The 18,514-nt window shown below is 30.4% G+C and overlaps 1 protein-coding gene across 1 annotated transcript; it reads right to left on the reverse strand.

The window, feature by feature from the left end:
• Nucleotides 1–1,133: 1,133 nt before the first annotated feature.
• On the reverse strand, nt 1,134–3,009 carry LOC144572378 (putative protein phosphatase 2C 30). Its single transcript, XM_078321932.1, has 3 exons — nt 2,203–3,009; nt 1,966–2,071; nt 1,134–1,658 (listed from the first exon to the last, which is right to left on the reverse strand). The coding sequence occupies exons 1-3, from the start codon at nt 2,881–2,883 to the stop codon at nt 1,312–1,314; spliced, it is 1,134 nt and encodes a 377-aa protein (XP_078178058.1). The 5' UTR covers nt 2,884–3,009; the 3' UTR covers nt 1,134–1,311.
• Nucleotides 3,010–18,514: the final 15,505 nt, after the last annotated feature.

Below are 18,514 nucleotides of genomic sequence, written 5' to 3' on the forward strand. Positions count from 1 at the left end.
GGGGTCCAGAGATATTTGAGATCTCTGAAAACAGTAATAAAGAATTTAGAGTGGAATTAGGGTGTTCTTAAGTTCACCAAAGTGTTTGGTGAGCTTAACTCCACAACATATTATATTGGCTTTAAACAATAAACCCAAATCGTTAAAACCAATTTACTTCACTAGTGATAAATTTACATGTAAAGTTTTTAGAATTTTAAATTAATTTTGTATAAAGTTAAGTGGTCAAAAATATTCAAAAAATAAATTCACTAAAATTAATTTATAAATTTTCTAATTTTGATTGCTTGACTTTATACTAAAATAATTCGAAAACTTAAAATCTTTGCATGTAAATTCATCACTTTTTAAGTAGATAGATTTCAACAGCTTCGATTTGTCATTTGAAACCTATATAATATATTTTAGAATTAAGCTCATCAAACATCTTGAATTTGTCATTTGAAACCTATATAATATATTTTAAAATTAAGCTCACCAAACACCTTGGTGAGCTTAAGAACACCCAAGTTTTACTCTAAAATTTAATAGCAAAACAGGATTAAGATACTTTTAAAGTCACTAATTTTTACTAAGTTTAAAATTTATCAAATTTATTTCAAATGATAAATTTAAACTATTAAAAATCATTAATTTGCCTTCAATCAATAAATTTTAATTGTTACAACCAATTTACTTTACTAATACTATTTTTTAAATTTAATGTAAAATTAAGCTGTCAATAAAATTTATAAATTAATTTTAATACAATTACTTTTATTTCTTTTAAATTACTTTTTACTAAACAAATTAAAAAAAAATTGTATTTAAATTAGTTCGATTTGAATTGAATACCAAATCATTCTACCAAATTTTAAAATTAAACTCGCCAAAATATTTTTTGAACTCAAAAGGACACCGAAATTTTTATTCATATTCTCACTTGGCGGTTTGTAGAATAGCAGCAGATTCGTATCCTCCCAAGACATTTTTCGAACTTTGGAAAATCGAGGACAACTTGGGAACTTTTTATTCCGAGGGCATGAATAAAAATTTCGGGAAGGAACACATGCAATCGATTTCATAGGACTGCAGGACACCAAGTTTTCCATATAAGGTCGATGAAGATGAAAAGATAATTGACAGGAAAAATAAGAACAAGGCAAAAGACTTTATATTTATCAACCTGATTTCCATTGGAAATTCAGAACCAACCTTGGTTCATATTTCTAAACTACTCTGTAAAAACTTCCACAAGAGATTTCACAAATTGAAAAAAAAAAAGTTAAAAGAGACGAAAGAGAGAATGTTGCATCTCTTCTTCAACCACTATTACAATTTTCTAGCCCTTAGATCAACCACAACTACACTAATATTATCAGCACTTTGCTTTGAGATGGCAACCTTTGTTAGCAGCATGGCCGCATCGAGACATGCCTTCCTGGATCCAGGTTCGACCTTTGCTTTCTCTTGTTGCCCTTCTTCCATTCCATCTCTTCTTCTAACCTTACCATTCCTCGGCCGCAAAAAACATGTACGCACAATCTGACATGCCTTCTCATTGCTCAGCACATCCCACAACCCATCACTTGCCAGTATTAGAAACTCGTCTGATTTGCTTCTCTCTGATACTGTCACCTCTGGCTCTGGGATAACGTATGGCTTCAGATAGTTGTCACCTGTTTAATTAAAATTTAATCAAATTAGATTATATACCATTTTGAAACAGATCCGAACATACCATCTAAACTTAAATTAGTATTATTAAACTCTAAAATTTCCCCAAAATGACAGATTTATCCCTGAGATTTCATCAAGATAAATTTGAGTAAAATTAGTATTGGTTCCTTGAAATTTAAAATTGGTCCCCCAATGTTTCCTCTTTAGGAAGATAAAAGTGCTATTGGTTCCATAAAATTGAAAGTTTCCACCGCCAAATTAATCCAAATCAAGCAAAAAACACTACAAAGAGGAGATTGGACTGACCAATTGCACGCGACATGGCAAGCATCCCAAGAACACGGGCACCATCCCAATATATGACCCGCCCACCCGCATCTTCTATCCGCTTTAGCTCGTCTGCTCGATCCGGCTGTCAAAATACAAAATAATTTGATTAAAAAGGTCGATTCAGAGAGACGCCAAAGGAAATTAAGAATTGAGTTTACAAACTATTTTTTAAGCTCTTGAGGAAAAAATTTGGAAATTAATTAGGCAGCTTACTTTATGATCAGAAGAAAGAGCAACTGTCGTGCCATCCCGGCACAACACCGCACGTGAATCCCCGCAATTTGCAACAACTATATGTGTCGGCCCCACAACCGAAACCACCGCCGTGGACCCCACGTGATCCGACTTGTGTGTACGTAGCACACATGGGCAATCGGGGCCAATGGGCTTCGTCTCCCCTTCTGACACCTCAGCATCCATTTTCAAAAAGCTCCTCTCCATTGTTCCCTTCCACCAATTCTCTCCCTCCCCCTCTTCAGCTTCTATTGTCTTCATCTCCTCGGACACAATCTCATGCATCCGATCTTTACAGGAATTAGCCACGTGGCAACAGCCATGACCGTCGAACACTCCATAAAAATGGTAAGCGCTACCTATTTCCACAAAATTGGGGTGCACGGAAACTGCATCCTCCATGTCTCTCCTCCTACCACAGACTGAGCTCATCCCGTGCCTCGGAGGCCGATCCAAGGGGACAGATTCATCGCTTTGTAAACTTGATGCGTCCAATCGAGCGCGTTTCCTGTCTAAGGCCTCAGGTGGGTCGGAGGAGTCCGACCTCAGTTGCCGGATCTCATCCCGCCGGCGCCTGACAGAGCGGGATTTTGGCTGGGCGATCGATTTTGTGGCGGTACCGTCCGTTCCGGTAGCAACTTCACAACAAACCTCTGCCATTACAATCTGTGAGGAAAAAACACAAACCCTAGAATAGAGTAGGAAGGAGTATTTATAAGATGGAAAGCTTTGTCAAAGCTCTTTCGTTTCGTCTCTCTTCGTTCTTCTCTCTCTCTCTTTCTCTTTTTTTTTTGAGGAAATTCTCTTTCTTTCTCTAGAAACCCAACTCTCGACAGTGCTTAATAATGAGAAGACACGCAAGCAATAAAACACACTGGATCCGCTGCAATTCTTACTTTTTGTACTTACCATGTAAAACAGTACATCTGAAATTTTGTTATTACTCAAACAAAACTAATGTTTACTACTACACCAAATAATAAGTTACTAGAAAAGAATAAATTTTACTAACACCTAGCTCATTTAACACGTGACTAATGGTGACACAAATTATCAAAGTAAAAACACTAAAGTAATATTACAATAATAGTTGTATTTATCATAATGTAGATAAATTGTTTATGAAATGTGATGCAGCACAAAATTGTTTGATTCTCTTTAATTATCAATCATTTAGGAATTACAACATTAAACATATTTTGTGATTTTTCAAACTAAATTATTACATTACTCCACACACAAAAAATAAGAATAAATTTTACGAAATTTAACTTATTCATCGTAATCATAATGCAGGTAAGTCATCTAAATGTGATGCAGCATACAAAATTATTTAGTTTTTAATTATACATCATTTAGTATGTTTTCATTATTATCTAATTACTTGAGTATTAGTGTATCATATCTAGAATTCTAGATTCATCCCCTTTATTATAAACTTATAAATATTAAATTTTATATATGTGCTAATATTAAAAAAAAAGTGTTTCACATTCTGCAATACTTCAAATTAATCAAATCGTACTTTCCAGTTTGGACCCTACATGAATTGTAGGAGATCACACCTGGAAGAACCGTCAACCTGTTAACCGGAAGGTGCCGGTTGTAGTTCGGCAGATAGGACCCACGAGACCCATGACAGGTACAGTTGGGTATGACGTCGCTGTTTCACCCTTTCAACGGCCAATCAAAACCGTCCATCGCAATGCGTTGGCACTCTCTCTTCTTTAATCTAGGACGCGTGGGTGGACTAGGGAGCACACAGGGGACACGTGTCTCTAACATAGGAAAGCACGACTCTCTGTACTCGACTCCCGTCTTTGTTTACTTTGTATTTCCAAGTTACTATTTGATCAATTCAGTCGGGAAATAATGATTACTTTCGTGTAGCGAGTGGAAATATTATTGATATATATTATCCGCCAGTTTTATGGATACACTGGAGCAGTCGTGAGTTTGAATAGTTTATTTTAAAGCAAACAAGCCACGTGGTCCCCCCAATGAATGCCACGCAAGGTGATTGCCTCGGAAACTTTTCCCATTTTTCATGCGACAGCACTTCTGTAAACTTTAATGTAGCAAATTATAAAGCACAATTTCATATGAAAAAAATAAACTAACACGACAGTTAGAACTTACATGATAAGTGTTTAGATCCAACTCTGTTATTTTTCAAATGGCATAATAGAACTCTGTTATTCTAAATCTAACTGTTTATCTATATTGAGTTTTGCATGATCCTCTTATCCATTTAGATAAGAGTCGAATTCGTTTATATTTCATTTTATGAATGGTTCATTCTACGAATAGTGTTTATCAAACTAAATAAATTTTGTTGTATGAATAGTGTTTATCAAGCAATGTTTTATTTCTTTAATCATAAGAAAGGAATTATATGATAATATGATCTTTTAGCTTAAATTATTTTGAAAATTAAATTAGAGAACTAACTCATCTAAAAAGTATTGAAAATTCTATGAATCGCTTAAAATAAGATAGAATCATACTTCTTTTTTATGGAAAGATGGAAATATACTGGGGGATTCTATGAATCACTACATGAAGCAGCATACCTTTCATAGATCTTCTGTGCCACCACCACAGAATATAAAAAACAGCCAAAAACAGAATAAAAATCTGCCGCCATTTTTATTAATATCCAATTTAAAATATAATTTATCATATTTATCCAGTTTTTCAAAGTTTTATTAAAACTACCCAAACCGCCAATTAAATTGACGATTTGAAATAAAAATTCCAAACCGCCAATTTAATTGCCGGTTTGAGGATTTTTTATTTTTTTTTTTAGATTTTGAAATCATGTAATTTGGGAGAGTTTTGAATTTTTGAATTATAAATTTATGCTTTTGATGACTTTTGAATCATAAATGAAACCATAATTCATTGAAAACATCAACAAAAACACAAAATACTTTATAACTACATTTTAGAAGATTTGCATACGTAATTCTTGATATATCTTTTTGAATTTTGAAAAAAAAATTATCATGTAAATGACATATATTGAACAATCATAAATAATTTCAATGATCTTTGAATAATAAATGAAACCATAATCCATTAAAAAAATATATGGTTTTGATGATTTTTGAATCATAAATATCTGGTACTGGTACGAATAAAGGAGTGTGTGGTTTGGGATTTTTTTTTAGAACAAGATTCTGAAATCATAATATAACCAATTTTTATTCCAAATAAGATGCTTTCAATGATTTTTGAATCATAAATATAACCATAATTCATGGAAACATCAACAAAAAAGTTTAGAACAAGATTGTGAAATTTAAGAGGAGACGGTTTTGAATTTGAAAAAAAAAATTACTGTGTAAAGGACACATATTGAACAATTATAGATAATTTCAATAATATTTGAATAATAAATGAAACCATAATCCATTAAAAAATAAGCAAACACACACAATAAATAGTAAATGCATTTTAATGTTATGGTCGTTTAGAGAGCATGGGTGCGTCATCGATGTTTTAGTAATAATAAAGTTATGACCGTTTAGAGAGCATGGGTGCGTCATCGATGTTTTGGCAATGAAACATTGATGCACTTCTGCCGTCGTTAAGCCGGGCATAAAGCATCGGTGCGTTATCGGTATTTTCACACGGAAGCATCAATATTTAAAAAAAAAAAAAAACTTTAAATAGTCATACCTTTAGCTAAGAAAGTATAATTTGTGCGTATGACCTTTGTGGGACTTTATCATATTTGTACTTTTAAAATCACTCACAGCGCATCATATTATTCTACATTTTTATTATAGCTTTTAAGAAATTTATGTTTGCACTATATTTACGTTTAATTAATATTTGTACATATCAGATAAAATTAAGCTTTTCTTTATGAGGGACGCATAAATTTAATATTTGTACATAATAGATAGAAAAGCATAACTTTATCTGATATGTACAAATATTAATTAAACGTAAATATAGTGCAAACATAAATTTCTTAAAAGCTATAATAAAAATGTAGAATAATATGATGCGCTGTGTGTGATTTAAAAGATTTTATGCGAAAATTCAATATATTAATTTTCTTTGAGATTCATAAAATATTGATCTGTATATAATATGTTTACCTATTCAAATGATTACTTCACACTTAAACTGGCAAATAAGAAGTAAAATAGAAAAAATGAAATGAAAAAACAATGGAATAAGTTAAACCACATTTTCATATAAACCAACTTAAATCATACTTACTCAGCATATAGATAGGATCCACTGTCATAAACAAAAATTAATTATTCAATATCCTCCTCTTAGATAGATTAATTTAAATTACGTGTTAAATTGTGAAATGAAATATAAACAAAAATAATAAAATAAAATAAAATAAAATAAGCAATTTAATTATTTTTAAATATTAGTAGCAGCCGATCATGATCCGAAATCAGCGGAACTACTGCTGCAGCGTTACTGTGTTAATACCCTGAAAATACAGAGAAAGGTCACATGGGTTACCACATTGATAGTAAGCAAGTCAAGAGACAAGAGATAATTAATATTCATTGGTAAGGGAAAAAAAAAAGGAATTCTCTTTCCTATCAGTGCTACTATATTCGAAATCTTGCTCGATGTAGTGGTGATGTCTCGTTATGACGCCTGGCAGCTGTTTGCTGTAACGGATATTTTTTAACGAGGCGCGGCCGCACAGATACCCAGAAGGTGGACCCAGGATACGTTGATATGGGACCGGTGTCAGAAATGATGACACGAGATGTCTGCTTCTCCCTTCTGTCGACACGTAGCAACAGACTTTGAGATATACTAAGAGTAACGGAGATCTCCAGTACTTGACTTGGAAACAAAGTCATGATTTATCAAATAATTTTATTTCAAAATACCAAATATGATGATACTTTGTCAACGTGATTGATATTCATCTCTCTAGAAAAGGCATTGCAGGCTGGCAGCAAATCGGAATTGACGACACGTGTGTTGCATATTGTGTGTAGATATAAAATAACGAATATGGTTGCAAAAATTTATGAGGGTCCGGTACTACGTATAACGAATATGGTTGCAAAAATAAAGCTCGTAGCTCATTATTCAATTGAGTTCGATTCATAAAAAATTCAGTTTGAAACGAATCAAACCAGTTTAGTTTGATGGTTGTATGTTGTTTTGTGTTGCTTTTCTGCATCTTCTTCTGCCTTTTTTCTTCCCTTTCTGTTTAAAGATGACTGTCATAGGCTGATTGATTTAGTGCCTCCTCAGCTGATGGGTGATTGTTCTGGTCCGATCAATTCAGTTCCCGGTCTAGTTTAAATTCAGTGTCTTCTCAATTATGTTATACGTACATAGGAAACTATTACTAGACTCCTATCATTCCATCAAATAAGGATGAACAAATTTGTCTAGAGATGCACATACTTCTGTGAATTTTTAATTTTGTTTAGTTGTATGTTTTACAGACACTCGTTGTCTAATCTTATGTAATAATTACTTTGTAATTTTTTCTATCAATGCAATTGTCTACTGTAATTTAAGAAAAAATAAACAAAGTACATAATTATGTGTGCATGAAAAAATACCACAACTTCACTCGTAATGTATTATTATTATGAGTAGAACTAGGGTGCTCTTAAGCTCACCAAAGTTTTGGTGAGCTTAACTCTAAAACTCATCAAATCGATTTCAAATTACAAATTCGAACCGTTGAAACTCGCCTACCTTACCTGTGATGCATCTACATGTAAAATTTTTAAACATTCTAATTAATTTAGTATAAAGTCAAGCGGTCAAAATTAGAAGGTTAATAAATTAATTTTAGTGCATTCATTTTTTGAACGTTTTTTGACCGCTTGACTTTATACTAAATTAATTCGAATGTTTAAAAATTTCACATGTAGATGCATTACACGTAAGGTACGTGGGTTTCAACGATTCGGATTCGTCATTTGAAATCGATTTGATGAGTTTTAGAGTTAAACTCACCAAAACTTTGATAAGCTTAAGAGCACCCTAATTCTACCCTAATTATTATTATTATAGTATCTAGAACAAGGCTTGATCAAATACAATCGAACTAGGAAGGTGGATTTCACTGGAAGCAACGAAGCCCACAAACTCACAAACAAAATATCTAACTTTGCTTATACAGCCATCTTTTTTTTCTTAGTGGTAAATGGAAACAGTTCCTTAAAGGCCTGTCTTTAATTATGTGGCTTGCACATAGAGAGCATCAAATTTAATTATGTGATTTTATTTCCACTTCACTTTCTAGAAACTTTTTGTTGGCCTGTCTAGATTTAAAAAAACAAAATCAAGTATTTATTTAATTTGAAAATTCAATGAAAATATTTTCAGTTCATGCCTTCACGAAAATGTTAAATTTGTTTTTTGAATACTTAAATAAGTTGATTATGCACAAGACTTATAGATCAAAATAAAATATTTAAAATGATTTATTAATTTTTAAGCTGTTTGAACATGAATACAATCAAATTAATAAAGATGAATTGATCAGATATCAAGCGAGATGAGCAAAAAAATAATCCAGTTTTCCATATGTAATATGATGACTGAAGTCTGACAATGCATTCAATAAATGGATATATCCAGTTATTACATTTAATGGAGAGCGTGAGAAGAAAGAGAAAAGGTATTTCTATCTCTTTCTATAATCAAGTTAAAGCCGTACGTCACCGAAACGAACTTTGGATGTGCGCCACGTAATCCTTGTTCCGGGTACGCATGTTCATTTCCTTGCTTTCTTTAATATTAAAAAAAAATCACATATTGCTATTGGGCCATACACTGCATGACTGCAATTACTTCTCCAGTTTCAAAACTAGACACAATTGAAACTGCCAATCAGAATTTGTGTTGTGTCAAACTGAAACTGCCAATCACAATTCGCAAGTGCTGCTATAGAGCAAAGCCTTACGAAAGATTCATCTTAGAATCTTTTGTGACAGATGTAATCATTAATACCACAGAGTGTTTTTATTCAATGATAACGCCATTCAATTATAATCTATCTACATTGCAGCTGGTTAAAATGTATATATCATATTTCATTCATCAAAGGATGAAATTCACACACAATGAAATAATTTAAAAGCACAAATCTCGTCCCAAAAGTTTATGTAATTTTTTTACAATCTTATGTGTAAAGATTATAAAATTATGTATTATATAATATTTATCAGACACGGTTAAATACTGACCATTGAAAATTTTATATTTCGTATGAACGACAAAACGCGCGTATATCTGAAATAAGATCATAGTTTCTATTTGAATTTGCAAATTTGAATTATTGTTAAAAATTGTCTATTTGAATTTGCAAATTTAAATTATTGAACTACGTATATTTCTTTACTCATGAGAATCTTGACTCTAGTAATATTTATATGGTTCTATATATCATTATTTCTAAGAATGAATAGTAAATTGTTTTAATGTCAATAACAAATAGTTTATTATTTTGAGTAGCAAAAAGAGCGGTGCTATTTTGAGAGCACAATTTAAATTATTAAGATGAGAAACAATGAAACATTATCATTTTGTTATCCAATTTACTTTTAGACTCTCTCTTTCTTATATTTTCACAATAAATGTACAACATATCAAATCAATAAAGAAAGACACAAGAAACATATTGCAATAAATAAATGATAACATGTATATATATGTTTTTCATTATTTGTTAATTTTTTAAAAATGAATACTTGATGATCTTATTGTGCTCATGCCAATGAAGTTGTAGAAGAGTGAAAAAGGAACAAGAATAAAAAAGTTAAGGACCAACTGTTATTATCGAATTTTTGCTGAATTTGATGTATATAACACTAGATTAATGGGTTTTAAGTTTCTCTATAAATATATATATATATATATATATATATATATATATATAGAGAGAGAGAGAGAGAGAGAGAGAGATTGACTAATATGCTTTCGGTAGCACTTCAACCGAAGTGCTACCGGTTCAAATTTCAAATTTCAAAATTCAAAAAGTCGATCTGAACCATTCATCTTGTTCTCCATATTAATATGTGCTTGGAGACCAAATTTTATATTTTTCTGAATTTTTTTACTATATATTAAGTCACTTTGAAAATCGCTGATCCAACGGTGGCTTAACAAAACAGTGCTACCGTTGGATCAGCAATTTTTAAAGTGGCTTAATAAATAGTAAAAAAATTCAGAAAAATGTAAAATTTGATCTCCAAGCACATATTAATATGGAGAACAAGATGAACGATTCAGATCGACTTTTTGGATTTTGAAATTTCAAATTTGGACCGGTAGCACTTCGGCCCATATGCTACCGAAAGCATATTAGTCAATCTCTCTCTCTCTCTATATATATATATATATTTCAGGTATAACAATTGTTCTTAATTAAATATATCATATTGAAAATATGAAATAAAATTTAGTGATGATTAGCTTCATGATTCTTGATAAGACTCAATATAATTTGTAAAGAGCTAAATATAAATACAACCACACATAATATATATACTGAACATACAGTTAGATGTTTCTTGTGCATTTTTACTTCTTTTTTTGAAATCTTGGCAGCGACCGTATGTGCACTTTTGAGGTAAACTTTTACTTTTGAGGTGCATTAATTACTATTTTATTTTAAGGAGTATTTTTTTTATTTTTTTGTTTCGTCATGAATGAAAATGGTTGAAGGATAAATTAGATATGAAGAGAAAAGTTTATCTCAATTTTCAATAATCATAATGACGTTCTCAAAATAGCACCACCCTAGCGAAAAATACAACAAAAATAGTACGTGTCTCGAGGATTTTGGAACTATGAACTTTTGTAATGTCAATAATTTAAGTTGGTTTGTCATTTTCTTGATGTGTCTTTTTAATTTTTTTGTGTTGACGTCGTTACTGTATCTAATTCTATCCTTCAAGGGGGATCACTCGACAATGAATTAAAAATAAATGAAAATTAGAAAATAAATTTGAAGCATGCTATTATGCACTTAGAGCATCTACATCTCTTAAACTATTAGAGTTTCTAATCTGACGTGACAGTTTCTAATTCAGTTTCAGGAATGTGGGAGAGTTTCTTATTTAGAAACTATGCAGGAAAGTTTCTTATTAAGAAACTATTTATAAACTCTATGTTGGTCAAATGATTGGCTTAAATTGTTTCTCCTTTTTAATTTGTTGCTGACATGGCTTAATAGAAACTCTAAAATGAGTTTTAGGAATGTGAGAGTTAGAAACTTTAAAGACCATAATTTCTAAAAAGTAGTTAACAGTTATTTAGAAATCTTTTTGAGTTTTAGGGATGTAGATGCTCTTAGAGTCTAACAATCAAAAATATTATTTAAGTCGACGGCAAAACATGCATGTGATAATATATGTTATACTTACAATGTTGAACTTGAAAAAAAAACAAACCCAAATGTCAAAATATTTTTTTTGTCAAGTGATATCCTTTTTTATACATATTTCTACTAAAATATATTATTTTCATAGTAAAAGATTAAATTATTGAGTAATAATTTACAGTCATTTACATTTTAATTGGCAAAAGGCGGTAAAAATATTGCTAATTTATCTTATTTTCTAATGTAGCAAACAATACTTGATGTTTATATTGGACATTATAATTATGTGGTGAGTTTGCCAAATTATTGGTGTAATTGAGAAACCATTTTATTTACTTATGTATATCCACTTATTATTTATAATAAAATTATGCATTTAGAATAGGGGTGAAAATGGTATAGATAATATCCAATCCAAATTTGATCCGTATTTGAAAAACTTAGATGTAGATATCCGATATTCTAATGTCTGTGTGGATAAGAATACTGATATGGTTTTACGTTTCAATTATCCGTATCCGAATAGTAGATATATACCATATATTTTAATATATATTATGAAAAATTTATGGTATTCACCATTATAATCAGATAAATATTGCGAACTTAAATATATATATATTTTATATTATTTTAATAAATATCCAATTTGATCCGAATCCGTATCCGTCTTATATTCTCTCTGTATTAAAAATGAAAAAAAAAATATGAATATGATTTTAGTACTACCCGCTCCGTTTTCACCCTTAATTTAGTTTCAAAAAGTTTGATGGCTCGTAAATTCTTTTTCAATGGGGTATGAATATTTAAAGGAATCATCTAACATTACACATTTACACAGCAGTCATGCACAATTTAAGCAGTATCATGCAAAATAATAATAATAATAAAAAAAAGAATACTGTAGAACTAGTATGTTCTTAGCATTACTAATTTTTTTTGATAAATTTAGTTTTAAACTATGAATTTAAATTGTTTAAATTGATCTATTCACGAATGATGTATTTATATAAAAATTTAAATTTAAAAAAAATTAAATTAGTATAACATGAAGCTGTTAAAAGGCTAGATTTATAAATTAATTTTAAATGTATTTATTTCAATATTTTTTATCACTTGAAATCAAGAGCGGAGCGAGATTTTCGAACGATGATTCAAATACATTAGTAAAATAATATTTTTATATCTATGTAGGTCCCACTAAAATTATTTGTATGGATGAAACACTTGTTTGAATGAATTCCTCCAATAATGGGTCCCACACAATTGTTTGAATGCATTAAAAATGTTCTACGCAAAATGTTATGTGCCACTTAAAAAAATAAAATAATTGGAGCCGCTATTTTATTTGAAGGTCTCTAGGCTAGAGCAGTGTTAATTGGCGGTCCCTAGACTTTGAGGCTGTTGAATGATTTGGTAGCATGAGTAATATTCAAATTTTGGCTAAAACTGAAGTGTTTTGGTTTAATTTTTTTTTTAATATGGTAGAAATAAAAATTTCGGTATAGTGTTTGTTTAGAATGGACATGTCTCTTGTTTAACAGAAATGGAGAGGAATGATGTAGAATATATAAGTTTTATTTTTGATTGAAACCCCGTAGGTGGTAGAATATATAAGTATATTGGTAGATGTTGGAGTGTAACACGTGCCAGTCCAGAGATGGTTGCAAAGGCAGACATATCCACGTGGGCTATCGTTCGGTGGAACGTGCAATCAATCAATAAGATATTTGATTCGGTTCTTGGGTTGCCTGATCTGACTACGCTTCCTCCGCGGCGCTGCAATTTCTTTTAGCGCTGATCCACGCCGTGAATCAGTAACCAAAGTTTTAAAATGGGTATTATTAGCTCGAATTTAATACACATTAATGGTATACTAAATATGTGTTGAAATGGTGGAATTTTGTCCAAAGAACCTTAGACAAAGAATTATTTAAACAGAGCTGGATCTAGAATTTTCGTAAAGGGTGGCAAAAAAATAACAAATCAGATTTAAATAGCTAATCGAGTTTAAATTTATTAACTAATTAGATACTCGATAAAAAAACAAGAGGAGGGTTCAAATGCCTCCATTTTTTGTGCCTCCACCATGCCTCTATTTTTTAAAACTTTAATAATTCAAAATTTAAAACCTAAAAGTTAAAATAAAACCGTTGGATATGATCTACATCATTTTATTTATGCACGTGCAAAAAATTATAGCATTTCAATTTTATTTTGATTGTCATCAAGAGCTTATAAAAAATGCACTAATGTGGATGATTTCTAGACATTGATTTTTGAACTTATTGATTCACATAAAAAAAATTGAAATGTGATAATTTTTTATGAGCACATAGAGAAAATAATATAGACCACATCTAACGGTTTTATTTTGACTTTTAAGCTTTAAATTTTGAGTTATTAAAGTTTTAAAAAATAGAGGCATGGTGGAGACACAAAAAATGGAGGCATTTGATATTTTTTAAAATTTTATTTATTTTTTGAATATTAATAAAAAAAATCGGTAAATTATGAATAGTAAAAAAAGAAAAATTTATTTTTTGGATATTTTTTAAAATTTTATTTTATTAAAATTCTGCACCATTAAAAAACAGCGATTTTGTACCCATCTTAATTAATAGCAAAAAAATTAAAAAAAATGTAAAATTTGGTCTCCAAGCACATTTTAATATAGATTGAATATCTAACGGTTTGGATCGACGATTTGGACTTTGAAAATAAAAAAAAATAAATGTTGTAACTTTGTTGTAACTTGATCCCTCTTATATATGATGTAACCAGTCAAAATGGTGAAAAAGGAAAATTTTCAGCATAATTTGTTAGCTGCAAAATAAGTATCCTACAATATTAATATCTGCTGTTCTAAAACATATAGATATGAATAATTATTTGTATTTATAAACTATATCTATATTTAATTATTTATATTCGCTTTCAAGTTTAAAATCGTATTAGTATGTATATTCATTTACATCTAAGTTTAAATCCGTATTTGTATTCATAACATTATAGTTATGTAACGATTCAGATTTTTTCTGAGCTCATTAAATTATGTATTTTATTTAGAGGAAGATTCAAATGCACAATGATTTTGTGCTTTAATAATACACCACATCCTTATCTTTGTTTTCACTATCCGAATAGTTGATCTGAATCACTCAACATGATCTTCATATTGAAATATCCTTGGATATCAAATTTTGTATTTTTTGAAACTTTTTTTTTACTATTTTTTTTAGATAGGTACAAAATCATTGTTTTAAGGAGATTCTAGAATATCTAAAAAAATGATATTGAATCTATCGAAAAAATATAGTAAATAAATACTAAAATATATAAAATTTGGTCTCCAAACATATTTTATTATAAAAATTATGTTAAATTATTCGGATCAATTGTTTGAATTTTGAAAATAGAGATAAAAAATATAAAATATAGTTAAAAACTTAAAATACATAATCACAATACATTTGAACCCTCCTCTTTTATTTATCTTGTCGTTATAAGGTATGAGAGAGAATATATTCATTTGAGACTGAGATTACTGTCTACTTGTCTCTCTTGATCTCCCTCTACTCATTCAAAATATATATCTAACGAATTTCGTAATAATTATAGTACAAATTCAGATACGCGGAATAATTAAAATTGGATCGGTGTTCCTCCCGAGCGATTTGAAATCTACTCGGAATACACGAAACATTATTAATACAAAATGAATTCTTTAAAATACGTAATTAAAAAATAATTATAACAGTTCGAATTTTCACAAATTAACTTAAACTTTCGAAATATCAGCAAAGTAAACTCACCCATGACTTGAGACCGAAATTCCTGCCCCCAGAGTCTCTGCGGGTGGGACCCCATTTAAAAACAGTAACAATAGTTAAACCCTAAACAGTAACCGGTCTTACTCCGCAGTGACTCTGAGAGCAGGAATTTCCTGCTCCCGGGGGGCAGACGATTCGGTTCCCCATGACTCAACCCATGAGTCATGACATGGATTTGTCATTTTGTCTTCCTCGCAACAATTATGTGAATTAACAGCTGCCATGTGGAATTTTGGTCACAGATCTTATATAATTTGATTGGCGATCCGATGGACATCGAGCTGATTCGATATTCGATACATCAAAATTTATTTACATTTGATATATACAAATCTCGAATCTGTCCGCACGAATATTAATACAAAGTATCCCTCAATTTCTAATTTATTGGATAAATTTCGCCGGATCACTAAACTTTGTCACTGAAGTTTAATTTATTCTAATCAAGTTATCTAATTTTTTATTTGTTTCAATTAAATTACTGTATAACTTTTTCATTTAAAATATTAATATAATATTTTTATCCCATTATTGTTTTATTCCGTTATTATTTTGGACGGAATATGCTCATTTTGTTAGTATTTAGAATATAATGAATATATTATGTTAGTATTTTGAACGGAATGAGCATATTCCGTTAGTATATTGGACGGAAAAATTATAGAGTGACTTAATTGGGACAAATAAAAAATTTAGTGACTTGATTGAGACAAATCAAACTTGAATGACTAATTCGTGACAAACGACAAAATTTAGTGACCTCCAAGGAAATTTATCCTTATTCCTAATTTGACACAGAGTTGCAAATAGAGTTCTCAATTCGTGCCCTACCGTGATCAAATTTGAAATGATGGTTATGATATGTTAGTCACGTCATGACCACATATGACATGTTCAAGCATAATTGGTTACGTTGGTCATGTTTGATTACATTTAACTATTTTTTTCATAATTTAAGTTAGTTTATTCAAGATTCAATCAAGATCTAAGCGGTTCTAATTACACGTGATTTACGTAACCACGTGTCGTGACTGGACCTTTTGCATGACGTGCCATTCTGTGTTAAATTAAAAAAAAAAAAAACTACTTCACACAAATAATCACAGTATATAACTAACACATGTATCGTGTCGTGACGTAGTGACTGTGACTTTTTTAGATCCCTAATGTATATAACTAACACATGTATCGTGTCGTGACGTAGTGACTGTGACTTTTTTAGATCCCTAATCGCAAGAAAGACCTACCTACATTTCTCTGCCATTCCGTTCTGGAAAGCCCAATTTGATAAGTCCTAGAAATATCAGTTACAATGACATCAGACACATTCCACCAGATCCAATCCAAATTGAGATATATGCATCAAATACAATATAGATTGCTATAAGTGGGCTCTCTGACCCACTGCATGGAGGCCCATGTAAAAAATTCAATCATATGTGTAATAATTCATTATCTTGCAGATCGTATATAACAAAAATGTTGGCTCTCTTATATGATACAAGAGGAGAGATCCAATTACACTAATTTTTGGTGATATCAAATTACATTTTATACTTGTAAAGTCTAAATAGTCGATCCAAACCGTTTACTGTGATGGATATGTCAAAATGTGCATGCAGATCAAATTTTAAATTTTTTGGAATTTTTTACTATTTATTAAGATGAGTACAAAAATTCAATGGTCTAAATATAACGATTTTGTTAAATACTTAATAAATAGTAAAAAAATTCTAAAAAATATAAAATTTGATATGCAAGCACATTTTAATATATCCATTATGTTGAACGGTTTGGATTGACTATTTTAACTTTGAAAATCGAGAGTGTAATTTGGTCTTATAAAAAAAAAGGTGTAATTGGATCCCTCCTCATGATGAAAGAAAAAAAGTCACAGCCTGACTGGATACGTTACGACACAATACGTGTGTTAGTTATATACCGTGATCATTTGCGTGAAGTGGTTTTTTTTTTTAATTTAACACAGAATGGCATGTCATGCAAAATGTCCGGTCACGACACGTGGTCACGCAAATCACGTGTAATTAGAACCGCTTAGATCTTGATTGAATGGTGAATCTTGAGTAAACTAACTTAAATTATGAAAAAAATAGTTAAATGTAATCAAACATGGCCAACGTGACCAATTATACTTGAACATGTCATATGTGGTCATGACGTGACTAACATGTCGTGACCATCATTTCAAATTTAATCACGGTAGGGCACATATTGAGAACTCTATTTGCAACTCTGTGTCAAATTAGGAATAAGGGTAAATTTCCTTGGAGGTCACTAAATTTTGTCGTTTGTCACGAATTAGTCATTCAAGTTTGATTTGTCCCAATCAAGTCACTAAATTTTTTATTTGTCCCAATTAAGTCACTCTATAATTTTTTCATCCAATATACTAACGGAATATGCTCATTCCGTCCAAAATACTAACGGAATATATTCATTACATTCTAAATACTAACGGAATGAGCATATTCCGTCTAAAATAATAACCGAATAAAATAATAATGGAATGAAAATATTCTGTTAATATTTTGAATGAAAAGGTTATACAATAATTTAATTGAAACAAATAAAAAAATTAAATAACTTGATTAGAATTAATTAAACTTCAGTGACAAAGTTTAGTGATTCAGAGAAATTTATTCAATAAATTTGAAAATCGAGAGTGTAATTCGGTGTCATCAAAAAAATATATAATTGGATCCCTCCTCAACAGTCGATCCAAACCGTTCAACATGATGGATATGTTAAAATGTGCATACAGATCAAATTTTATATTTTTTTGGAATTTTTTACTATTTATTAAGATGGGTACAAAAATTTAATGGTCTAAATATAACGATTTTGTTAAATACTTAATAAATAGTAAAAAAATTCCAAAACATATAAAATTTGATATGCAAGTAGGGCTGTAAATGAGCCGAGTTTGAGCGAGTTACCTCCAACTCGAGTTGAGATGATAATAACGAGTTGTAGAGCCAACTCGAACTCAGCTCGTTATCAACTCGAGTTGGCTTACAACTGGTTTAACCAGTGATAGTGTTACAACACAAGTTCAAATATATTTTACACGAATCTCAAAGCACAAATAACA

Source organism: Carex rostrata, chromosome 20 (genome assembly GCF_964058835.1).
Source record: "Carex rostrata chromosome 20, lpCarRost1.2, whole genome shotgun sequence".
NCBI classification, from domain to species: domain Eukaryota; kingdom Viridiplantae; phylum Streptophyta; class Magnoliopsida; order Poales; family Cyperaceae; genus Carex; species Carex rostrata.

What these genes read in the sequence shown, in the direction of transcription:
- LOC144572378 (XM_078321932.1), bottom strand. Translation starts at nt 2,883, where the DNA reads ATGGCAGAGGTTTGTTGTGAAGTTGCTACCGGAACGGACGGTACCGCC. An exon ending in CTCTTTCTTCTGATCATAAA is followed by an intron (nt 2,072 to 2,202) that starts GTAAGCTGCCTA and finishes GTATTTTGACAG; the next exon opens with CCGGATCGAGCAGACGAGCT. An exon ending in TGCCATGTCGCGTGCAATTG is followed by an intron (nt 1,659 to 1,965) that starts GTCAGTCCAATC and finishes TTAATTAAACAG; the next exon opens with GTGACAACTATCTGAAGCCA.